Raw genomic sequence first — 24,167 nt, forward strand, 5'->3', positions numbered from 1 at the left:
GGTACTGACCATCGAGAATTCCGCAGGGTGGTAACCCAGCTCTTCGAGGATGCGTTTACCTGCCGCTGTCGTGGCCAGGCGACTGAGTTGCGTGTGTTCTTGGGCTTCGGCAATCTCCTCGGCGGTGTTATGTACCCCCAGCTTCAAGAGATCCTCGGTATGGGTCCTGATGGGTAGCCCGAGAGCCCTCTTGACTATTTTGCGGATAAGAACGTTGAGCTTGTCTCGCTCCGCTCTGAGCCAGTTGTGCATAGAAATCGTGTACGTGAGGTGGCAGAGTACGAAGGCATGTACGGAGAATGCAGATCTTCATTGCTCAAGAGATGTACTACACTGCTCTTCACACTTTGGAGCACCAAGTGCGCGCTGATGGAGCCCTGGGCGACGAGGCAGGTTTTGTCATTCGCGGAGTGCGCCTTGAAATCATTTAGCGCAGTATTTACGGTCCCACTAACCGCCATGGAAATGCGACCACCGCGGCTGTTAACCGAAACCGCGACAGTTGCTCATCAGCAGAACGCCACAGAGTTACGGAGGCACCGCGACTGGTCGATCGAAACAAACAAAACAAGGGAACGACAAAGCTGGGGCTATACCTCCAAGGAATGCCTTTTAAATATAGTTTTTATCTTTCGACATTCTACAAAAGCTTAGAACGCACAAGCGTGATGGCCAAATCTTCCAGTGGCTGTCCAACTGGACGTCTACGCCCACACACAAAACGGAAAACAAAAATTTTTAACACAAATTGTATGAAAGTGCAGCAGAGGGTTGCAGAGCATCGATCTCATGATATAATGTCGTTTTTGAGTCCAGGACTGAGTAATTTTGTAGCGAGAGCGTCGTGACCAGGAAACGAGAAACCCGGGAAGCATGCATGACGGCTGTACTATAGACGCTGAGTACATATGCGGAAGCCACACTGATTTTTTTGACGCAATGAATCAAACAACCAACTCACCACAAGGCGCTTTAATTCTTTGTCTTCCTTTTCTATGTTACTCCCCGCGAGGAAGCATGGGTGGAGTCCACTTCAGGCTATATGTAAGGAATTGTGAGCAGCGAGTATTCCTGCATATAGTAATAAAGCTAGAGGTTACGTGGTTGCAAGAAATATATATTTCTGTGCATGATACTTAAATCTACTGCAAGCGCTTGCATGACGCTCCCCAGCAGTAAAGAAGAAGAAGATTATGAAAATACTACACACTTGTTGGAATTCCGATGTGTAAGCAAAAAGTTAGCTAGATGGTATACACATACTTTTTTGTCTTAATGATTGTAGTTTCGGTTATCTTTTGTGTTCACAACTGAGGTTGAACATCGCTGTTCAACCTCAGCTCTAAATATGAACCAACTAGCCCTCATCAAGATGTTACTAGTCTTTTGTATAGCGTCTCGTTGTCGCTAGGAGTGTGTTTTCTGGTGTCTTATAATTGCCGCTGGGATTGTGTTTCGAGTGTCTCATTATGAATGTCGTTAGATTGTATGTACTTCGGCTGTGTTATGATTGTCGCTATATGAGTGCATGCATTTTCGAGTGTCGTACAGTTTTCGCTATGATTGGCCTATGCGAAAGTCGATTAGTATTGGTAAAAGTAGTATTTCTAGTGTTATACGGCTTGCTGTGATGTCGCCCTACCTGGTGAAATAACCACAGATCGACCGGTCACAAGTTAATGCGAGCATCAGTTCAGGCGGATGCATGCACATTGTTAGAGGAGGACGAACGCGACGTTTCAAGCTCGCCGAGGGTAGAATCGGGGTGACATGTACCCCCTCGTGCACATATAGAAGTACGATACATATAAGTACATTTAAAAGGATTATATGCCACTTGTGACACAGTGGCACGTGCGTACCCATTTTGGAGAGAGATAAAACTTTATTATGTCCTTGATGGGGTCCAGGGGTGGCGGGGGTGGGAGGCTAACCTTCAGTCCCCCCCTTCCTCAGACGGCGGCTAGTCCTTGCTTTCTGGTGGCGTCTTCGGCCATCCGGACGCCCAGAGCTGCTCCTCTGGGTCAAAGCTGAGCAGCAAAGTCTCCCACTGGTCGGCCGTAGTTATGATGCATGTAGTGTTAGTGCGGTAAGTGTTGGTGGGTGAGGCTTTGGGGCATTGCCAGATAATGTGATCGAGGTCAGCTTGGGCCTCGCACGCTTTGCAGAGTGGGGAGTATGCACCGGGGTAAATGCGGTTGTATAGCACGGGGTTGGGGAAAGTTCGCCTCTGAAGTAGTCGCCAAGTGGTGGATTGAGATTTATTCAGTGTTTTGTGTGCTGGGGGGTGGCGTAACCGCTCTCTGCGGTAGTGGATGAGGATTTCTCTGAACGTAACCATTTGGTCCCGCGAGTGACCGCGATGCAGAACAGAGGGCTGGTCAGGATCGGAAGACTCAGGAGGAGGAGGATGCGCCCGGTGTGCGAGAGCTGGGGCGGCATCGTGGGCGGCTTCGTTTCCAGCCGGGCCCGAGTGACCAGGGGCCCAGATGATCTGCACGCTGCGTTGCCTTGAGGGAGGAGTGCCAAAGAGTATCTTCTGCGCTTGGGGCGCCATCAGTCCTCTTGTGTAGTTGTGAATGGCCGTTTTTGAATCGCTGATGATGCAGTGTGCATTGATAGCGGCGTAGGCCAAAGCGATAGCCGTTTCTTCTCCTTCTTCGGATTGAGTGGTGAGTATTGTTGCGGTCGCGGCGAGGCTACTGCGAGCCCGCGACTACGACGACCGCCATAGCGTTTTGGTTGGGGTATTCCGCTGTCTCCACGTAGGCTACGTCAGCGGCTTAATAGTAGCGCTTTTGTAGTCGTTTAGTTCTTTGTGCACGTCTCTGCGTATTGTGTTCAGGGTGCATATAGCGAGGTATGGACGGGATAACTAGCTGAGCGCGAATGTTTGGAGGGACAGGTACTTTTGGTCCGAATTGGGTGGTGTAGGTTATGCCTAGGGTGCCTAGAGCGTGCCTGCCCGTGGTGGAATTGGCGAGTCGTTCGTATACGTTAATACGCTGAGCGTCAATAAGCTCGTCTATGACGTTGTGTATGCCGAGGGCGTCCAGTTTCTCGTTGGAGGTGGAGATGGGAAGATGTAGGGCTTGTTTATAGGCCCCCTTGATCATGGTATTGAGTTTGAGCTTGTCAGTTGCATTGAGGCTAAGGTACGGGGCTCCTGCTCAGAGCGTAGGTGGTTACCAGGCGTATAAGGCTGTTTTCTTTCATTCCGTGATGTCGATTTTCGATGCATGCAATGAGGCGAGTGGTTTGGTGTACATGAATATCTAATTGCTTGATTATGTCCGTGTTTCTTCCGTTTTGTTGGATGCGTAAGTCAAGGGTATGGATGCTTGGTAGAGTAGGTATGCGTTGCTGATGCACGTGGAGTTCTTTATAGGGGGGGGGGGGATTGCAGGAATTTCGGAGGTCAACGTCCAGACCTTCACCCCCATTTTGGAGGACTGTCCAAGAAAGCGTGCTTACCCCATGACCCAACGATGGAGTAGCTCAAACGTAATAAATTAAACAAAATCAAAGAATTAAGCCATTCAATTATCGTGCGCGTTTTTCGACATTAGATATCAGTGCGCTTTAGAGATAGCTATGAGCCAGCATTATATGTACATATTTTACGTCGTGATTTACTGTTTTATTACGCAGCGCGCTCACTGGCACCACTTTTCCTATAAAAAGTTATCTGCTATATGAGCTTCATCATCCGGGGGCACAGGTCAGTTGCCCGAGAATGAGGCAGCTCATAGATGTGAAATTTAAGAAAAAGAAAAGGTAAAAGATGCAGCAGATCCAACGTGCCCTGTTGGAATCTACACACAGCGAAGCTTACAAGGAAGTGTTTACGCGCACCTTCTCATCTGCAGCTCAAGGATGACCCGAACGAGGAGCTCTGCAATGAAATGCACTTTTGAACGCAACCATCATTACAGGGGTTGAAAGAGGCAAGCTGGCTTTCTGTGCCACTTGTTTGGGGCACAGAGTTTCTAACTATATTGGTTTGAGGTACCCCCGAGCTCCCCTTGGAGGCGCAGATGCGACCCTCCACGTGGTTGCCAGGCGACGCAACTCATGCGCGACGGGCTACATGCGTGCTACGTGCCACAACGTGCGCAACGTGCAACCAAAGGTCGGTGGGACGCCTCGCATTGGGCGCTCACGGCAAGACTACAAATGAAGCTGTGTAGGGTGTTAAGGGCTGGACAAGTTTTGATGTGAGGGGAAGCTCAGAGTAAAATTGATTTTGAAGAACGACGGAGGAGTATGAAAGAAAGTAAATGAGTTGTGAGAATGTTCAGGTATTTGTACGGGAAAAAACATTGACTCACGGGGGAGGAAAAGAACTAGGAAGCTTACCAGCAATATGCGACCTGTATGGTAAGTTATATGGCAGCAAAGATAATCAAACGCGCACTCAGAGAGGCTGAGATAATTTCGTAGGTGGCGGCAATAGAAAAGAAACCTGCTATGAGCAACTTCCTAAAAGGAAAAAAAAAAAACGAAATCAGGAAAGAAACAGTTTATGACAACTCAAGGGGAGCTCATTACTTCACGGTCAGCAAGAGAGGCGCAGGGAACTCGCAAGGAAAGCTTTGCTTTAAAAGAAGTAAGGTCGTTGAATATCAGGGGATTCCCTACGAGCCGTCATTACGCTATGTTGCAGGTATTACGCCATGATTTAATGTTTTATTACACAGAACGCTGGTGCACTCACTGACATTTCTGTGGGTAAATATCTTTCTAAATGAGCAGCTTTACTGTGTCCTCGGGCGAGACCGTTTTTTCGTAGGCGCCGCCATATTGTGAACGCAGTGGCGCCGCCTATGAGCAGCGCCATACTGGCTTGGGTGAAAGCGGTCTTTTGCATGGCAGGTATACGCTCGGCGGTAGGTTCTGGCGTTTGTTTTCGCGGTCGTGCGGTCTGTTTAGTATGACGTGCGTCTTCTACGTGGTAAACGGTTCTGTGATACGTGCTGAAGTGGTTTAAGGCGTCATTGCCGGAATTTCTGCTGGCGTTGAGGTGAACGGAACACGCAGCGCTATGTGTTCTGCTACGATAGGAGCTGTGCTGTTATACTTTGACAAGCGTTAAAACGGTTCGCTGCAGGTTACATTGCGTGATTACTTGGTTGGATGGATGAGGATTCCACCCATGAATAAAATAGTTTTGGCTAGTAATAGCAGCATACCTTACAGTCTGAATTAAGCTAGCCCAGCAAAGCGACCGTTTACGAACTGCACGAGCGTCCTAAGCAGTAGCAGGTGCTGGATTACAGATATATTTGTTCTATATAGCGCATGGTCCAAGCATACGGCATCAGCGGTTATATATTTATAAACATTGTGCGGTGTTAGCCCGTTTTCTCTTGCTTTTTAGAGAAAGAGGATGATAACCGAATTTTTTTTTCGGTTGTGTTCGTTCAGTTCTCTACGACGCACTCACAAGTATTATGGAAATTTCGCGCTCAAAAATAGCCATCGCATTCTTTTTATGCGAACCCTCTCATATATTATGGCTGTATACAGGCCAAAAAGGCAATGCCGAAGCACACAGCTTATATATGTATCGTGCTGGCTCACCAACCGCAGGGATCGCTGTGTTGAGCAGCGCCATGGGCCTCATGCAGCAACGCTAGCGTAGACATATGGTAATTTCAAGCATACTAGACTTGAAATGCGTGAGAACGATGCCAGTGTATCACAAATATTTGATAGCGCCTGCCGCTCAGATGTTTCGTGGTTGCCTTAGGTTGGCCGTGCACGAACATGCGCGCTTATGTTTTATGTTTTACTCCCTACGCCAATCGATCAGACAGTGAGCTGATTTATCATTTAATGCTGGTAATACAGAGACGCCGGTTTTCTTTGATGAATCAAAATCGATATAAGCAATATAGTAAACAACACATACACGCACCGCGACTGATAATGCGTGTCACATTTTTGCGCCCCCAAGACATATTTCTGCCTACAGTAGCTACCGACGCACCGAAAGGCTTCCCTGACCACCTTACATGAACGAACGTGGCGTAAATTTCACAAAGTAAGATCTAAAACATCTCGAAATCGTTTCGCAGCACGCGACAGCAATACTTTCAAGCAGCGCCGCGCCGGATCGCCCAAGCCAGAGAGGAGGAAAGGCGCCCTATCCTCCTCGCCCGATGAAACGGTCTATATTACCGACCGACTCTAAACTGAGGGGAGGAGGGGAAGGGGCAGGTAAAAAATAAAGAAAGAAAGAAGCTTCACAGGACAAGTGCTTTCATTTTGTGGGCAATCACGCCATAAAACTGCGGTAAACGTGGACTACACCAAGCGGCACAGGAAGTATCTGTAGTTATCTCAAAACAAAGGCATAAAACGCGGCCGCAAACTTTGTTCTCCTCAGTTGCTATGGCGCTGCGCTATTGAGCACAAGGTCCCGGGTTCGATTCCGTTCACAGAAATGGAGAAAAATGAATGAATATAAAAAGGAAAAACATGCTCGTGCACCGTGCTTTAGGTGCACGTTTAAAGAATCCCAGCTGGTCTAAATTAATCGCGAGCTCTCCACCGCGGCGTTCCTCATAACCCATTGTGTAGTTTCAAGACGTTAAACCACACTATTCAAATTGAACTATCGTCCACAAACCATGATGTCAAAAAAATGAAATAAAAAAAATATCGCCCGAACGGGGGCTCGAACCCCGGACCGTTAGGTTAAAAGCCTAACGCTCTACCGACTGAGCTATCCGGGCGGACGTCGAGGACGCCACTTGCATGCAGCAAACTACGCATTTACATTTTTATTGCATTGAAATATTTTTTAAAATGAGGAGTGAACAGCTGTCAAAAGCGCAGCACTCCGTTGAGACATATATACGTCGAGATGACTAAAAGTCAAAAGCCAGAGAGGCATTCGCGGTTGCGAGTGTGCATGCTCTGCGCGAGGCTCGCGGCGGATCTGGACACGGCTCGCCCTCGATGCCAGGACGGGAAGGAAACCATGGTGAAAGTCGTCGTTGAATCGTGCACGTCGTCGCTTGCATCCCGTTGCACCCCGGGCCCAGGTCCACGCAACCTCCACGCCCGCAGCGGACAATTGCGATGATGCGCTTGCGATGGCGCTGGGCTTCCGTGGTACTGGGGAGTGTGCTCTGGTCACAGTTTTTTAGCCGTAAAATCACTAAAAAGCCACTCACAGGCACAAACAATTGTGTCCACAGGGTCCTTGTCACTTCTGAAAATCTATTAAGCTAGAATAATGCTAGTGTTAGTGTTAGAGTGTACTAGAACATTATTCTAGTACACTCTACTGGTGAGCCTCCCCGCACAGGTGCAGTGCAAGTGCATCTGTGTAGTGTGAGCTCAACGTTGGTGCCGCTGTGGCCGCGCTGTGTGAAAGGTGCAAAGACGACAGCAGGGGCGCACTAGAATATCTCATATTTTCAGTTTTATTTGCCCATTTATTTTGCGGCCAAATCGGGGATTGCCCGCCGATCTCCCGATTCAAAGGGATGTGGCCGCAAGCATCATCATCATCATCATCATCATCATAGATTCTCGCTACTGCTCTACTACTGCTCATCGCCCAACCACTCTCAAGCAGCGGTGCTCTCAAGTATAACGCCATGTTAGCTCATTCTTAAAGCTTATCTTGACCATTATAGTATATGTAAGCTTCAGTAGAACTTGTAGTTAGTTGGCGCGCGTCCTTTACAACAAGTTTAGCGCAATGCAAACCACCAGGTCGAAGCACATCACGGACATTTAGCGTCCGTCCCGTGCCTTCTTTTTATGTGGTGATTCGCTTCGCAAAAACGTAATGTACAGTACATACACACATTACACTTGGCCTACAATTAAATAAATGTCCGTGCAGAGAGAGTAAAACATCTTTATTAATAATATCTGAATGGCGAGAGCAGTGTGGAAGGAACCCTCAGTCCAGGGTCCCTAAGATGATTCCGGCGATGTTTCGAGCCCGTTGTATCACAGCTCAGAGGACCTCGGGAGGTCCGTCGCGGAGGGCATCGTCCCACAGCTCTCTGTTGCGTAGGGGCAAAGGAGAGTTGGCAAGAGAGGAAAGAGGTTTGCAGTGCACTCAATCGTGACGTGGAAGATTGTGGGCGAGCTGCCACAGCCAGGGCAACGATCTGCATAACAGTGCGGGTAGAATTTATTGAGAGAGACAAGATTTGGAAAAGTTGCGGTTTGTAACTGGCGTAATGCCACTGCTTCCTCCCGCGAGAAGGAAGGCGGTGGTGCGGCGTGGGTGCGACGAATGCGTGTATAATGACGGAGTATGTCTTTGTAACGGAGCAAGGGATCCCCCCTGAACTAGTCGCCTCACCACGCCGAGTCGCCCGGAGGGAAATTTCTCGGGCAACCGCATGTGCGCGTTCGTTACCCGGCAGCAAGGTACGACCAGGGGCCCAGAGTAAGTGGATGCGGGCAGGTGTGGTTGGTTTATTTTGCGGAATCTGTTTGAGAATTTGGTGCGCCGCTCTCGGGAAGCCATGCCAGGCAGCTCATATGGACGCACTGTTAAACCTACAAACTCCGTGGTTGTGAAAAAAAAAAATACAGCAGGCTTCAGCGATTCCTTCGGCTCTTAACTCATTTTTACTGCGACAGCAGCATTCTCTCACAGTGAATACCACCAGCTTATCCGTTGTTGATTTGGACAATAAAATTACTCGCTTTTTGTTGCGTTTACGCACTGCGCGCGAGGGGAAGAGACCCCAGCGGTTGGGGTTGTCTTCTAAGTGGCAAGGGTGCGGTTGTATAAGAACTTATAATTCAAAATAACATTAAAAAAACTAATATTTATTAGCTAGAACATTTGAAAAGTAATTCTAATTTGTGATAGTACAGCAAGGGTAGTGGGGAACAGATAAGCTCCAACCTTTTCTTCTTTCTGATGTACGCAACCTCCTTTTTGTAGGACATAGTATTGCATGCTGTGAAAATTGAACTACATACACGGACAGACTTTAGCATTCTGAGACTCACCCTGTCGAAGTAGGCTATATTTATTTAGTTAAAATACATAGCCTTATGAGACGTTTCCTTCGCAATGGAGTTGGCGAAATGCGTGTGCAAATCCTTTTTTTTTTCTTTTTTTTTTGATCGTGGTGGTTGAACATTTTACAATTAATATATTTCATTTGCATAATATTGGTACACATTCTCTATTTTCTGTTTGTTTTATGTGAAGGAATCACATTTATTTGTTTTCATCTTGCAGGTTCTACACTCTAAAAAAAGTTTGCACCCTTTGGGTTGTACATCTGCCACACAACGATAATCGTCATCTGCCTTGATGCGTTTCCTTTCTTGAAAACGCCGCGCCCGCTACTTTCCTGTCGGGAATGCTATGTCATGCTGATAACGCGCATGCCGTTCGTTACCGGAAAGTACCGGGCTCGCAGCGTTAAAGAAAGGCAACGCATCAAGGCAGATGACGATTATCGTTGTGTGGCAGATATACACACAAAAGGGTGCACACTTTTTTTAGAGTGTAAGCCTCTACATGCTTGACGTGACTGTAGTGTAGTACTCCAGATAACCTTCACATTTGAAGTCTCCTAACTTTCCTTAAACCTCTTTTTGTGTTCATTTCTTGTGTAAATCAATATTTAGGCGACAGTGAGGAGGCAGTTGCTCTTTTAAAGGCTTCACACCTTTAAAGGGTGATGACTCGTTGTGAGTCCAAAATAATTCCGAGAGCAAAATGTTAACACTAGGCATCTCCGTCGGCTGTTACAAATCCTTTCATTCTAATGACTACCAAACCCCATTTCCAAAATTAGAGCATTATGGCGTTCGCGGGATCCCCTTAAACTTTTGCAATAATATCTTCGAAGCAGAAAACAACGCGTCGCTATTGGATCGAACCTTTCACCTGTAAGAACGTTAATTAACACAAGGCGTTCCCCACAGTATAAAAAAGCTGTAAATTTAAAGAAAATTTACAGAAATTTTCCGTACCGCAAAAGAAATTTTCTGGGAATGATCTACACTCTTAAGCAAATGTACATTTCTTTGGGGTGTATATTTGCCGCACAACGATAATCGCCATCTGTCTTATCTGTCTTGCCTGCGTTTCCTTGCTTGAAAACGCTGCGCTCGCTACTTTCCTGTCGAGAATGCTCTGTCATGCTGATGACGGGCATGCCGTTCGTGACTTGGAAGTACTGGGCTCGCCGCGTTAAAGAAAGGAAATGCGGACAAGACAGATGACCATTATAGTTGTGTGGCAAAAGGTCGTAATTTTGCATAAGAGTGTATGACAGAAACCTGCTAAAGAAAAAAAAAAAAAACAGGCATTTTCGGTGCTTCTTGATCTCTAGCCTATAAATCGAGTCAAAACTAACATGTAACCATTTTAAATTATTGTAATTGGTAAAAAAATTGTGAAATAAAATTTGAGAGTTTTTTTCCTTTCATACAGGCCGTTTTTTGCATATACCACGCAAGACGCGCTGTTTGCGGTACTGCTTTGATGCCCCATGCCATAATCAAGATGGCTGCTCTTCCAGTCAACGCATGTCGGCACTGCTCCGTTTCTTTCGAAAATCATAAGAGGTGAGGGTGTTCCTTTTCAAGTGCATTACAAACAGTGCACGACGTATTCTTTTACACAATATTTTCCGCGTGTTCATGACATAGAACAGGACTACAATGTCGCCCGCAAAGAAAATTCAGGCGGACAGTGACAAAACTTAGCAACTACGTATTTCAGCGTGCCCTGCGCTTTGTGAGGTAGCGTCGAACTTGGATATTAAATTTAGGTTTAGTTTTTTTGTTATAGCACACGCAAGGGCTAGCCAGTGTGCTTGACAAATGTATTACTGTCTATCCTTGCCTTTTCGGAATGTACTCGTTTTTGCTGTGGCTGCGAGAAATAAAGAAAGCATGCGTGAGCTCTCAACAAAGCTCACTGAGTGATGTTAGCTCTTAGCTACGAACAAGTCTTAAGTTTATTGGAGTGAACGCAAAGTGCGACTTTTTTTCTGTTGCGTAATATTTTATTCGTTTTCATGCTGGCATATAAACCCGCCGCACATGAGGGCACATGGTATGCGGTATTGATTTTGTTGCTCCGTTAACTGCGGATCCGTCGGGAAATGATTTTGCCTGGCCACTGACTATGTCGATTCATTTTGAAAATAGTGGGAACACTAGACTGCGTGGCTTTGTGTACTCTCAGCGCATCTTAAAAGCACAGCGCGGAAGGGGCTAGTACCCGAGCAGCGAAGATATGCTCTCATCACGCTCGTGGCAACGATGAATTGCTCGCATGTTGTCTGCTAGCAAGGATGGTGGGCAGATTGTTCTAGAGAAACTGGCCACCCTGTATACGCAATGCCTCATGACGTCGAGCGTACCGGAATCGTGGAAGAACGCTAACATAATCCTAATCCATAAGAAAGGGGACGCCAAAGACTTGAAAAATTATAGACCGATCAGCTTACTGTCCGTTGCCTACAAAATATTTACTAAGGTAATCGCAAATAGAATCAGGAACACCTTAGATTTCTGTCAAGCAAAGGACCAGGCAGGATTCCGTAAAGGCTACTCAACAATAGATCATATTCACACTATCAATCAGGTGATAGAGAAATGTGCGGAATATAACCAACCCTTATATATAGCTTTCATTGATTATGAGAAAGCGTTTGATTCTGTCGAAACCTCAGCAGTCATGGAGGCATTAAGGAATCAGGGTGTAGACGAGCCGTATGTAAAAATACTGAAAAATATCTATAGCGGCTCCACAGCCACCGTAGTCCTCCATAAAGAAAGCAACAAAATCCCAATAAAGAAAGGCGTCAGGCAGGGAGATACGATCTCTCCAATGCTATTCACAGCGTGTTTACAGGAGGTATTCAGAGACCTGGATTGGGAAGAATTGGGGATAAAAATTAATGGAGAATACCTTAGTAACTTGCGATTCGCTGATGATATTGCCTTGCTTAGTAACTAAGGGGACCAATTGCAATGCATGCTCACTGACCTGGAGAGGCAAAGCAGAAGAGTGGGTCTAAAAATTAATCTGCAGAAAACTAAAGTAATGTTTAACAGTCTCGGAAGAGAACAGCAATTTACAATAGGCAGCGAGGCACTGGAAGTCGTAAGGGAATACATCTACTTAGGGCAGGTAGTGACGGCGGATCCGGATCATGAGACGGAAATAATCAGAAGAATAAGAATGGGCTGGGGTGCGTTTGGCAGGCATTCTCAGATCATGAACAGCAGGTTGCCATTATCCCTCAAGAGAAAAGTGTATAATAGCTGTGTCTTACCAGTACTCACCTACGGGGCAGAAACCTGGAGGCTTACGAAAAGGGTTCTACTCAAATTGAGGACGACGCAACGAGCTATGGAAAGAAGAATGATAGGTGTAACGTTAAGGGATAAGAAAAGAGCAGATTGGGTGAGGGAACAAACGCGAGTTAATGACATCTTAGTTGAAATCAAGAAAAAGAAATGGGCATGGGCAGGACATGTAATGAGGAGGGAAGATAACCGATGGTCATTAAGGGTTACGGACTGGATCCCAAGGGAAGGGAAGCGTAGCAGGGGGCGGCAGAAAGTTAGGTGGGCGGATGAGATTAAGAAGTTTGCAGGGACGGCATGGCCGCAATTAGTACATGACCGGGGTTGTTGGAGAAGTATGGGAGAGGCCTTTGCCCTGCAGTGGGCGTAACCAGGCTGATGATGATGATGATGATGTCTGCTAGCCTCACTTCCTGACTCTAACAAAGGATAACTAAACGTAAGAATAGTAGACTGCGAAAACTGAGAAACAAACGGCCAAATTTCCATAACTTGAACTGGAGCAACACATTTAGTAAACAAGAGAATAATTAGAGCAACATGTGTCATTGACGTAACTAATACTAACGTTAGCTAATACTAGTTAACGTAATGTGTCCACCGCTTTAAATTATCAGGACTATTTTCTACCTTGTGCCATTCTGCTGTAGACATTGTTGCGAAAATAGCTTACGTGTCATTTGTTTGCGACTGCGCATTTCGCGACCGGGCGCAAGGGGAACTGACGGAGCGGCAGGGACTTCGACTCCGAGTGCGTACTTTGCGCGCGCGACCGTATATTGAAATTGATCTGCAGACGGCTCATGCCTTTGTGCGCGCTGTGTTCTCGCCGCTCTTGCGTTGAACCGATAGACCGCACGAAGGTCACTTCGCTCGCTACTGCTGCGCTTGCTCACACCGGCGTTTTGACAGCGAGTGTCCGCTCTCATCGAGTGTGATGTGTTCGTTTGCTTGTGCGCGCTGACACCATGCTTGTTAATTCTATTACCAAGCGAATATTTCTAAATTTATACTGCCAATAAAACTAGTATCCTTACTTCGTATAGCTGTCTACTAATTTGCTATCGCAATCGATGCTTCGCCTTTCGGGCGAAAGTGTCACTTTTTTAGAGCGCAGCTCTTTGGCGTCCGTTCCTGGGTTTCGCGTCGTCGTCGGCGTTGTCGTCGGCCTCGTAACCAGCTCCGCCCCCCTTTCATCCCCCCAGCGCTAGCAGCGACCGACTGATACCGCTGGATGCCGCTGACGCCGCTAGAGAGTCAAGATAACGTGACTGCATAGAACACCGTCGCCGCCATGCAGAAAGAGGAGGAAAGGGTCTCCCCCCCCCCCCCTGTTCTTGTGTGGCGGATAGGGTGCTCTTCAGTTGCCGACGCGCCGGTTATGTCACGTAGGCCCCGGCACGTCGACGAATACGTGACCACCTTCCCACGGCTAGACCTGGTTCTTAGCGCTGCGGAAGCGAGGGTATCATATTGTTTGTGTCGGCATCGGCGGCGTTGTCCCTGAAACCAACTCCGCAGCTGGGGTTGACTCACTATCGGCGTCAGCGGCATCAGTCAGTCGCTGCTATCTCTTCCCTCCTCCCTTTATCGTGTTGTCCGCTTGCTGCGCGCGCTTCTGCCCCCATCGTTTGCCGCTGGGTGTACACGCCGCCCCCCTCCCCCCTCTTCCTGCGAGTCTCCGGTTGTCAAAGCGCCGGCTCGAACTTAATTCCTTGCTTCGCTCCTCCTCCAATGCAACCCCTGTGCGGTGGCAATCAGAGAGCCAGATCGGTGGCGGCGGATGTGTATATGTGCACCGCCCGAGCCGAAATTGCCGCTGCCGTTCGCCCTGTGCGGTGGCAATCAGAGAGCCAGATCGGTGGCGGCTTGACATAAAGACAAACAGCAATTTCCTAACACTTATGCGGGAGAACATCCCGTTCCTCTCGCTCGTAACGCGTCCCACGGCTGTGACAACCTCGCGAGGCACTTGTATAGATCTCGTCTTTGAGAATCAAGCATTGGTGTACCAAGTCGAACATATATCAGTCTATTTCTCCGACCACAAAGCTTCCTTCATGACTGTCAAGAACTGTTAGTGGAGTCTTTGTTAAAGGAATACGTGTGAAAAATTAAAAAAAAATTCTGTGATAGCGCATACATGTGTTGCTCGATTTCTTTGCCTCAATCTATCGAAAAGGTGAAACAGCTTATTTGCTGCGCTCAAATTTCGCATTAGGAAGTAACGTAATCGTCGGTAATTTTATTTTTATTTCAATATATAAAAAAGCGCATGGATCATATAGAACAGTACGACCTATTGATATGGAATAAATGAAGAGGACTTGAGCGACAGATTGCAATGTTCAGGTTGCTAGTTAAAACGATTCACTGAATAACTTCATATGTATTTTATTTGAAGCATATGCACAGATTCTGAAATTGAGGCCAAGAAGTAATCAAGTCGTCGCATCACTTCACTGATCGGCTTCAATTCCGCAATTTCAACATGTGCCCTCAAGTGAATAGTAAGATTAGTTTAGAAGAGTTATAACAAAGGAAGCCATGAGAGAATGTGCACATTCGTTTTTGATATCGTGTTCTAAGTGGCTCCATGGTTTAACAAAATATTGAACCATAGTTGCACAAACGATATGTTCATATTGTCATGGATAGGTGACACGCATAAAAACAACCAACCAAATGATAGTGGTAGGGTGGTAATTACACTTGTAGCGGGATCGGCGGAGGCCAACTTGATATCTTTTTCTTTCTTTGTCTTCATTGACTGTTGTTTCTTTAAATTGAAGCAATAGTCTTATTGAATCTGTCGCCTTTTGTGTGCTTAACTGTACTTAAAATTGAAAGCCACAGACGCCTCAATTAACCTGAGATTCACACATCCGCACATCCACTAGCTTAGTGCATATTGGCAATAATAAAATGAAGCTTGTCAGTGCAATGTTCTGTATAGGCTTCTACATTTTTTAAACAAACAGCGACCACCAAGGAGGAGTTGTGTGTGCGTTGTGTGTGCGTTGTGTGTATGTGTGTTGTGTGCGTGGGGAAGGGAGGGGGAGGGCATGTACAATATATCCCATGGCGAGTGCTGTTTGTTTCAAAGTGTATGCTGTGCGACTGACTGGCCAGGTACTAATATTATGCAGTTACCTGAAACGGAATAGTCGTCTGGCTGGAATAAACATAATTTGGAAGTGGCCTCCCACACGGTGCTCTTATATGAACACACGCACACACTGCAGGGCGTTCTTGACCACTCTTCAAAAAAAAAAAAAAAAGACTGTGCTTCACTGAGTTCTGTACAATCATGCTACTGCCATATGTATAATAAATCACCACTGTTGTATTCAGGTCAGTCGCAGCATGACACCCTGAGAGAGGAACCAAGGTCCAGCACCGAAGCAAGCAGTACGGCCTTGCACTAAATGATTTTTCCATAATCAGGTGTCTTTACGATTGAGTTTTAAAGCAAAAGTCTTCATCAACGTAATGCCGAGGCCACATTGAGTTTTTCTTTTCCAGCACCAATGTGGTTTGATATATAAGCTGGTTCTATTGCACTGTAGTACTGTGTATTGCACTGTTGGTTTCATGTGGCCTATTTAGCTGTCAGTTTTTCTTGCTTTAAATTAAAACGCTTTTCTATTTTTGTACGACACAAACCGTAGCCTGGTTCCTCTTTGTAGCATCATTTATCAGTGTTAGCGCTGCCACGTGCTCTTTGGCACGCATGATTCCATGAAATATCTGGTTCCTTGGTTTATCGAGAAAAAACACCCGTTGCGGTGGCTAAGCGGCTATAGTGTTGCGTTTCTAAGCACGAGGTCGCGGGATCGAATCCCGACTGCGGCGACCGCATCTTGATGGGGGCGAAATGCAAAAACGCCTCTGTTCCGTGCATTAGGGGCACGTTAAAGATCACCTGGTGGTCAAAATTAATCCGGAGTCCCCCACTACTGCGTGCCTCATAATAAATCGTGGTTTTGACACTTAACACCCCAGAATACATTCAGAGAAAAAAAAAAAAAACAAGCGTTCGAGCGAAATTAAACAATTTTCAGGTGAGCACCGTTTTGCGACTCAGCTACGATGGTTAAACCAACAGTTCCTTTTTACATAAAAAGAAGCATTCGATTGTCTGCATTTTAAAAATACGGCTCTCCAATGTGCACTGCATTACGTCTGGACACTGTGACATCATGCAATAGGTCTGCGGAAGCGCGCAAGGTGGCGACAAGTAATTATTAAAGGGAAAATCAGACATCCACCCGTTCGTAGCAAGTTTCTTAGCAAAGTTCAAGTCCCGTACCAGGACGAATTTTTCTTCACCTATATACGAGGCTTTTTCTTTCGAGGAACCCATATGGGTTTCCTTTGTAGCAATTGCTACGAAAGGGTGGATGTCTCATTTTCCCTTTAATAATTACTTCTCTCCACCTTGCGGGTTTCCGCAGAACTATTACGCCAAACTTTTGCCTTTGCTTCGAGTTGTTGACAAATTCTACTTCGCCCTACCACCTGCTAGCCGCCTGGTTAGCTCAGATGGTAGAGCGGCTGCCCCGAAAAGGCGGTGGTCCCGGGTTCGAGTCCCGGACCAGGACGAATTTATCTTCAACTACGAGGCTTTTTCTTTCGAGGAACCCTTCTGGGTTTCCTTTGTAGCAATTGCTACGAACGGGTGGATGTCTGATTTTCCCTTTAATAACTGTGACATGATGTACACCTACCATGATGCCTCATACACACTGCGCATCCATCTTGATGCTATATTGTGTCGCAAATTTGTGCTTGAACACATGCCGTGACTAATTCATAACAAATTTACTGACAAGGTCGGGGGAGTTCCGTGACTTGGCCAGCAGTGTCTATTATACGCAGATACCTGCGTATCTATTTACTTCGCTTACTTTGCTTTGAAAGGGCATGTACTTTTGCCTGTTCTTCCTTCTCTACGTATGCATGCGATCCATGGCAAGCGGAAGCTCATCTATAGCCTGGGAAATTGACTTTCAAGCTGTTATAGCACCTGGAGGAAAAGCGATGCTGCTTGTTTTCTGAGCTTAGTGCGCATAAACAGTTCTATTAATTTACCCGTTTTCATGTTTATCTGTCCACTGATATTTTGATGTAAAATAAAACAAAACTTCATTTTCTTCTACAATGTCATAAATTACAAATGATTTCTTACAGCCACTGAGAGAAAAAAGTGTTGACCGTAATTAACAGCAGCGCAAGAAAGCTGAGTAAAGTAAAAACTGAGACACACACGAGCGCTATACGTGTGACTTTTGTCTTTTTTTTCGCTGCAGTTGAACATTTCCAGCTTTGAGCACAGCGCCTAATTTTTGTTTTGAGATCAGCTGCATATTTACGTGATATCTATTATTTTACAATGATTATGTGACGCGCGATAATAAAACTGAAACATGAGAGAAGTTCACATGACAATGGAGGCTAGAAGTGATAAACAGTGGTCGAAGAAGGAATATTGGCTGCAATCAACGTTTCTACAAAGAAAATTCTCTTCGTGAGGGCGGCAGCTGCCCTCACGAAGAAAAATGCGCTTTCAAAGCGTTGGCTTCAGCGACATTTCTGTTTCGTCCGTTATTCATCAATGATAGAAAATTGTCTTTACGCGTCACACTTCTGTACAGTGGAATAGAAAAAAAAACGTAAAGAAACAGAAGAATATAAACAGAAAACAACTTTTTCTGTGCCTCAAAATGGATAATTGTTTAACGCATACACTTTCTGTAAAATAAAACTGAAAATATTATTAATATAAGAGAAAAATTTTAAACAGAAAAGAGAACTTTTCCTGTAATACAAAACAGATTGTGTTCTCTTTAAACACAATTTCTCTTAATGTAAAACAGGAAGAACTTGTTAAATAACAGAAAAAGGAAAAATAGAGAACAGAGCTTCACAGAAATTTTCTGGTAAGGCAGCTGCCAGAAAATTTGTTTTTTACGGAACAATTTTTTACATTGCAGGGAAGTCTACTTGGACATATTTTATTTAATCATTATGTAAACGATATCACAAATATTAGTAAACATGCACAGTTCATAGTCCACGCGGATGATATTAGCCTTTTGGTTTCGATCATTTGACATCGTGCATCTTATAGCTTTGGCAAACACGACTTTAAACCTATTAAAAGATTGATTGATTGATTGATTGATTGAGTAACTTTTATTTTACAGTCCTGCAGAACACGTATTAGCACGTCGCGGGCCGCTCCCACGTCGGGACCGACAAAAGAGGAGTAATTTAAATTCGTTAGCGATTTAGACGCATAGAAATAAGGCTGTACTGTTTATGCCAGCGCAAGAGCACGCAAACTGCAACACTGCTCTTTATCTCGGCACAGAAATGATAGAATTAGTTGATAATGTAAAAATGTTAGGAGTGATTTTTAACAAACATTTCATTTGGGATGCACACATAGAATGCATTAAGTCGAGCCTAGCGACAACAAGTAGTATAATTATTACGATTACGACCACATGCTGCTTTCTAAAATAAAGCTCTTATTACATAACAGTCTCTTCCTTTCACATGTTCACCATTTTAAACCTAGTGTGGGGTCCGGCATTGTAAACAAACATTCAAAATCTAAAAACGCTACTAAAGAAAGCCGTCCGAAACATTATTAACGCTCCATTTGATGCGCATAGCTCGAAATATTTCGTGTTCATAATGTGTTGCCTATTGGGCAGATTTATGAATATAACCTAGTCTTGAAAAGTAAAAGAAAAAAAATTTTTTGGTCCAATAATGTGGGTTTCAGAAATTTGTGCACCTAACTGAATCAACGGAAGTGTCGCACGAATTCAGAAACCGATACCAGTGGATGTTCCCTTTCTCAAGGACTAATTACGGTTTGAAGCAATTGCAATAACAAGTACGTGGAATATTAAACTTGTCAAGTACTCCTCATACTGAGCTGAACACTACTACAGAAAAGACACTGAAAGCCAATTTAATAAATAATAGTCAATTTTAAGAAAATTATAATATTTGCACTTCTGGTAACCAGGTTTCAAACCTCTATTTTTCCTTTTGTTCCGTATTTTTTATGTACCGCGAGATGATGTCAATATTCCACAATAAGTGCTTGTTTAAACATTAATCTGAACGCGTGTCTACATTTGTTTATTGATAGTGCATGAAGGGCCTTTAATATGTGCGGCCAAATGTATTTCTTAAATATGTAAGTTTGCATATGTAAAGATGTCGATATGCTTTGTACCTGTGTAATTCAGTTTTCTATTTCTTATTGCCAAAGCAAGGGGCTCGAATCCCGTCAAGCTGCTGTTGTGCGGCTTTCTGCTCCTTGCCCTCGCATTTTCTTTTTCTTTTCTTACTCCGTGACATTTTTTCCTCTGTGAAGAAATTAGGAGAAATTAGGGGAAATTGCGAAATAAAGTTGAAATTCCCGCCGGGAAACTTTATCAAATAAACTCCAAAAGCAAAAAAAAAAAAAAAAATTACAACTGAATGTCACGAGCGAAAGGACGCAGTGCCGCCTACAAAATTTGAGCGATTTTATTTTCGCTATTCGTTTGTAGCACTACTACACATTAGCACGAGTGAATACTGTGAGCTACTGTGTAAAACTATACGTGGCGCGAACCCGCCGTGGTTGCTCAGTGGCTATGGTGTTGGGCTGCTGAGTACGAGGTCACAGGATCGAATCCCGGCCACGGCGGCCGCATTTAGATGGGGGCAAAATGCGAAAACACCCGTGTACTTAGATTTAGGTGCACGTTAAAGAACCCCAGGTGGTCAAAATTTCCGGAGTCCTCCACTACGGCGTGCCTCATAATCAGAAAGTGGTTTTGGCACGTAAAACCCCATAATCTAATCTATACGTGGCACGTTGTCGTGGCGACATCGAGGTTGTTTTCAACCAGCAGCCTTATTCCCGGCGCGTTCCCTATTGTGGGCATGTACCATGTTTCATGGCTTATCATCGTCGTTATCGCGTACGTTTCTTTGTGCCGCTGAACGCTGGTTTCAAGAGCGACAATTTCTCAGCGATGCACATTACGTAATCCACGTCCAGTACAATATTGCTTGTAATGGCCTCCGAAATGCATTCGCTGAAGCCGCTGCTCTCGGAGTCTGTGTGGAACGCAATATCTTGCTCTAATTGCGTAATGACGTTTTTACATTTCGCCCCCACCGCAAAGCGGCCGCCGCGGCCGGGATTTGATACCGCAACCTCGCGCTTAGCAGCGCAACACCATAGCCGCTAAGTCACCATGGCGGGTTGTAATGTGTTCTAGTGAGGCCGCCGGTCCAATGCTTATCCCTTTGCGACACGGCGTGTACAATTGTACACGCGATTTTCACGAGCTTTTTTGCGAGCTTCTATCGTCGTCATCAACACTTGGGCCATTGGAGCCGCATTCGAATTTACCGCTCTACCGGACGGTGCTGCCATCTCGTGATTGCCGCGCCAAATGCATTACCAAAACAAGAAAACAAGATGGACGCCTCGACGTTCTACGGCGCGTCAAGTAGGTGCTCTTGGCTTTATCTTTTCTGCCTATTTAAAACGTTGATTAAGCTGGAACTAAAGCTGTGGACCTGATAACTAAGTGCTATAGATAAGAATAATACGGAATTATTTTTTATTGTACTACTGGTTAGGAAACGGTGGTCATGTTTACGATGGCGTGTCTATTTGTACACAACGTGTCACAAATGCACCGTTTAGGCGGCCGCCGGTTCATCCTGCTGTAACTGCGGCGAATGTCGCTTTTCTGCTTTACTGAGCCTTTTTTTCCTTTTATAGGCATCCAGACTCATGCGAGAACAAGACGCAAGACTCCGAACTCGTCAGTAGACCAGCTTTTTGACGCCATCATGAATGGAGATGTGTCAGACGCCGATCTTTCTGACGATGAAGTCGCCGATGTACAGGCAGCTCAAGCGGTAAGTGGCAAATAGCGAAATTTCTTGTTAGCAGTTGCATCATTTTGCCTTTACGTTTGCAGGTAACTGCATCGAATGAGGAGCATGACCCTAAAATGCATCCTGCAGACGACGAGGGTGATCTCAGTGACAGTGATGAGATGCCTGCGAAAAAAGTGAAGCATGTCAAGTGGCTCTCCAAACCTTTCGATCCAGTGGACACGCGCTGCACCTACCACCCGCTTGGCGGATCAACGCCAGAAGAACCGCTAAAGTATTTCATGAAGTATTTCACCGATGAAGTGTTCGAGGACTTCACGAAGTACACAAATATTTATGCCTTGCAGAACACAGGAAACGAACTTTCGTGCTCCGTGCAAGAGATGAAAGTGTTTTTTGGAATTCTCATTTACATGGGTGTCCTGAAATTCCCACGTGTCCGCATGTATTGGCAAAGCGGTACCCGAATTTCTGCAATTGCAGATGCAATGGCGGTAAACAGATTTTTTAAATTGCGAAGCGCATTGCACATAACTGACCAGAATGAGCCAAGGGATGCATCCAGTGTGGACAAGTTCTGGAAGGTGAGGCCGCTCCTCGATGTCATTAGGTCCCGGTGCCTTCAGCTTGAAGAGCTTGAACATAACTGCATTGATGAGCAGATGGTGGCATTTACAGGAAGGGTCCCAGCAAAACAGGTGGTGAAAAGTAAGCCAAACCCTGTTGGTGTGAAGATCTTTGTGCGATGCAGCACCGATGGTCTGGCGCATGATTTTGAACTCTATCAGGGCAAAGGCACAGGAGTAGACCGGGAGTTCTCCTACCTTGGTCTAGGGGGCTGTGTGGTAATGAGACTTGTGGAGTCATTCCCACAGCACCGCAACCTGAAATTGTTCTTTGACAATTACTTCACGTCCGTGCTGCTTCTGAGGGAGCTAAAAGGTATTGGAATCCTTGCCACGGGTACGATCAGGTGCAACAGGCTGCTGGGTTGTAAGCTGAAGGGCGAAAAAGAAATGCGAAAGGAGGAGCGTGGGAGCACCGATGTCAAGGTGACAGAGGAAGGAGACGTTGCCCTTGTGCGATGGAAGGACAACAATCTGGTCACGGTGGCCTCAACACAGGTTTCCACTGGTGAAGCTAGGGCTGTGAGCAGGTGGAGCTCCTCGAAAAAGGAGCGCATCGAGGTAGAATGCCCACAGGCTATACTAGAGTATAATCGCCACATGGGTGGGGTTGATAAGTTGGATTTTATCATGTCGCTCTATCACATCAGAGCAAAGACAAAAAAATGGCCTGTAAGGGTAATTTCACACCTCACCTCATTTGCGCTTGCAAACTCATGGTTGCAGTATTTAAGAGATGCTTCTGCTGAAGGCCTTGTCCGAAAGAACACGATGGACATGCTACAGTTTCAAACCGATACTGCCATGAGCCTGCTTGTTTCCGAGAAACCTTTGGAGAAGAAGCGAGGGCGACCAAGTGCGGAAAGCTTACAGAGGGTATCAAAAGCACCTCATAATAGTGGACCCCTCCTTACAAACACTGTTCGTTTGGATGGTAAAGCGCACTGGCCTCAGCACGTGGATGCACGATTCCCACAGCGTTGCCGGAAGCCTGGATGCAATTCCAAATCACGAGTTCGGTGCAGGAAGTGCGAAGTGTTCTTGTGCCTGTCCGCCACTAATGACTGTTTTTATGAATATCACACCAAGTAAGCAAGAAGGCTGATCAGCTGATGACCAAAGAGGAATTTTTTATCGCTCTACCTGCAATATTTTCATGCAATAAAGCCTTCGGTTGACTTTTGCTGACTTAGTTGTATTGAGTCACAGTGTGTACATATGAGGACGCGACCTAATTTATTAAGTACCTAAGGTACCGGCTTGTTTATGGTTTTTTACTGAAATATTGTTCATCAAGAGTGCACACAGGCAGTTTCAAAATTTTCTGATGACTATATCCTAATGCGTGTCGCAAAGGGATATACTAACCTGCAACGGCCGCTTTCCGATGGGTTGGTGAACGCCAATGCAAGTCCACATGGTCAAACTTTATCACCTAGTAGGCTACCAAAATTTCGAATCAATCAATCAATCAATCAATCAATCAATCAATCAATCAATCAATCAATCAATCAATAAACCATTTTTAGATTGTGGTTCTCGTGCACCTCGTCAACGGAAAGTTGCATATGTTGGTTTTGGGAAAGTTGATTACCATATCTTTATTCCTGTCTTTTAATATTTCAAGCACGCTTCATCTTAAAAATTAAATAATGTCGTTTTACGTGCCAAAACGAAGATTTGATTATGAGGCACGCCGTAATGGGGGACTCCAGAATGATTTGGACCACCAGGGGTTCCTTAACGTGACCGTAAATCTAAGTACACGGGTGTTTTTGCATTTAGCCTGAATCAAAATGCGGCCACCGTGGCCGGGATTCGATCCCTTGACCTCATGCTTAGCAGCCCAACACCATAGCCACTATAAGCAACTATGGCGGGTCACACTCTATCTTCATCTTTCCTGACACCATACGTATACAGATCCCGAGAAACCTGAACATTTTAACTGTAAAATTACGATTAACCAGAAGATAAAGCAGACTAGACGCATGGCGGGAAGTGAAATACTGCCGCTTAAGAAAATGCTGATGTTCTTGACTTGACTTTACCGTAGTGACAAAGATACCTACGATTCAAGAAAGGATTACTCCAAGTAGCGTCTTGGGATTTTACGCAGATCTGATTTTGTCAACCGTTTCCTTTTTTTTTTTTCGTTCAGTAATATTGATCATGGGACCCACTCAGCAGTGAATTACAAGCTATCGGGTGATGCGATTTTTCCCCAGTAGCACATTTTAATGGGAAGAAAAGCACATGGTATGAAGCACGTAAAGCTAGCGATAA

General features: G+C 45.4%; 1 protein-coding gene and 2 non-coding genes across 4 annotated transcripts; 2 read left to right on the top strand and 1 right to left on the bottom strand.

Moving 5' to 3' along the window:
* Positions 1-6,667: 6,667 nt before the first annotated feature.
* Positions 6,668-6,740, bottom strand: TRNAK-UUU (transfer RNA lysine (anticodon UUU)). Its single transcript has one exon. It is a non-coding gene; the product is annotated as a tRNA-Lys (tRNA).
* A 10,117-nt stretch (positions 6,741-16,857) lies between these two features.
* TRNAF-GAA (transfer RNA phenylalanine (anticodon GAA)) lies at positions 16,858-16,932 on the top strand. Its single transcript has one exon. It is a non-coding gene; the product is annotated as a tRNA-Phe (tRNA).
* A 3,718-nt stretch (positions 16,933-20,650) lies between these two features.
* LOC126541678 (piggyBac transposable element-derived protein 3-like) lies at positions 20,651-23,069 on the top strand. 2 transcript variants are annotated; one of them, XM_050188549.3, is made up of 3 exons: positions 20,651-20,858; positions 21,137-21,276; positions 21,339-23,069. In XM_050188549.3, exons 1-3 carry the CDS (start codon positions 20,828-20,830, stop codon positions 22,971-22,973), a joined length of 1,806 nt encoding a protein of 601 aa, XP_050044506.3. In that variant the 5' UTR covers positions 20,651-20,827; the 3' UTR covers positions 22,974-23,069. The 2 variants fall into 2 exon arrangements, with proteins under 2 accessions (XP_050044506.3, XP_072142359.1); XM_072286258.1 differs by having other exon boundaries at positions 20,651-21,276.
* Positions 23,070-24,167: the final 1,098 nt, after the last annotated feature.

Source organism: Dermacentor andersoni, chromosome 2 (genome assembly GCF_023375885.2).
Source record: "Dermacentor andersoni chromosome 2, qqDerAnde1_hic_scaffold, whole genome shotgun sequence".
NCBI lineage: Eukaryota > Metazoa > Arthropoda > Arachnida > Ixodida > Ixodidae > Dermacentor > Dermacentor andersoni.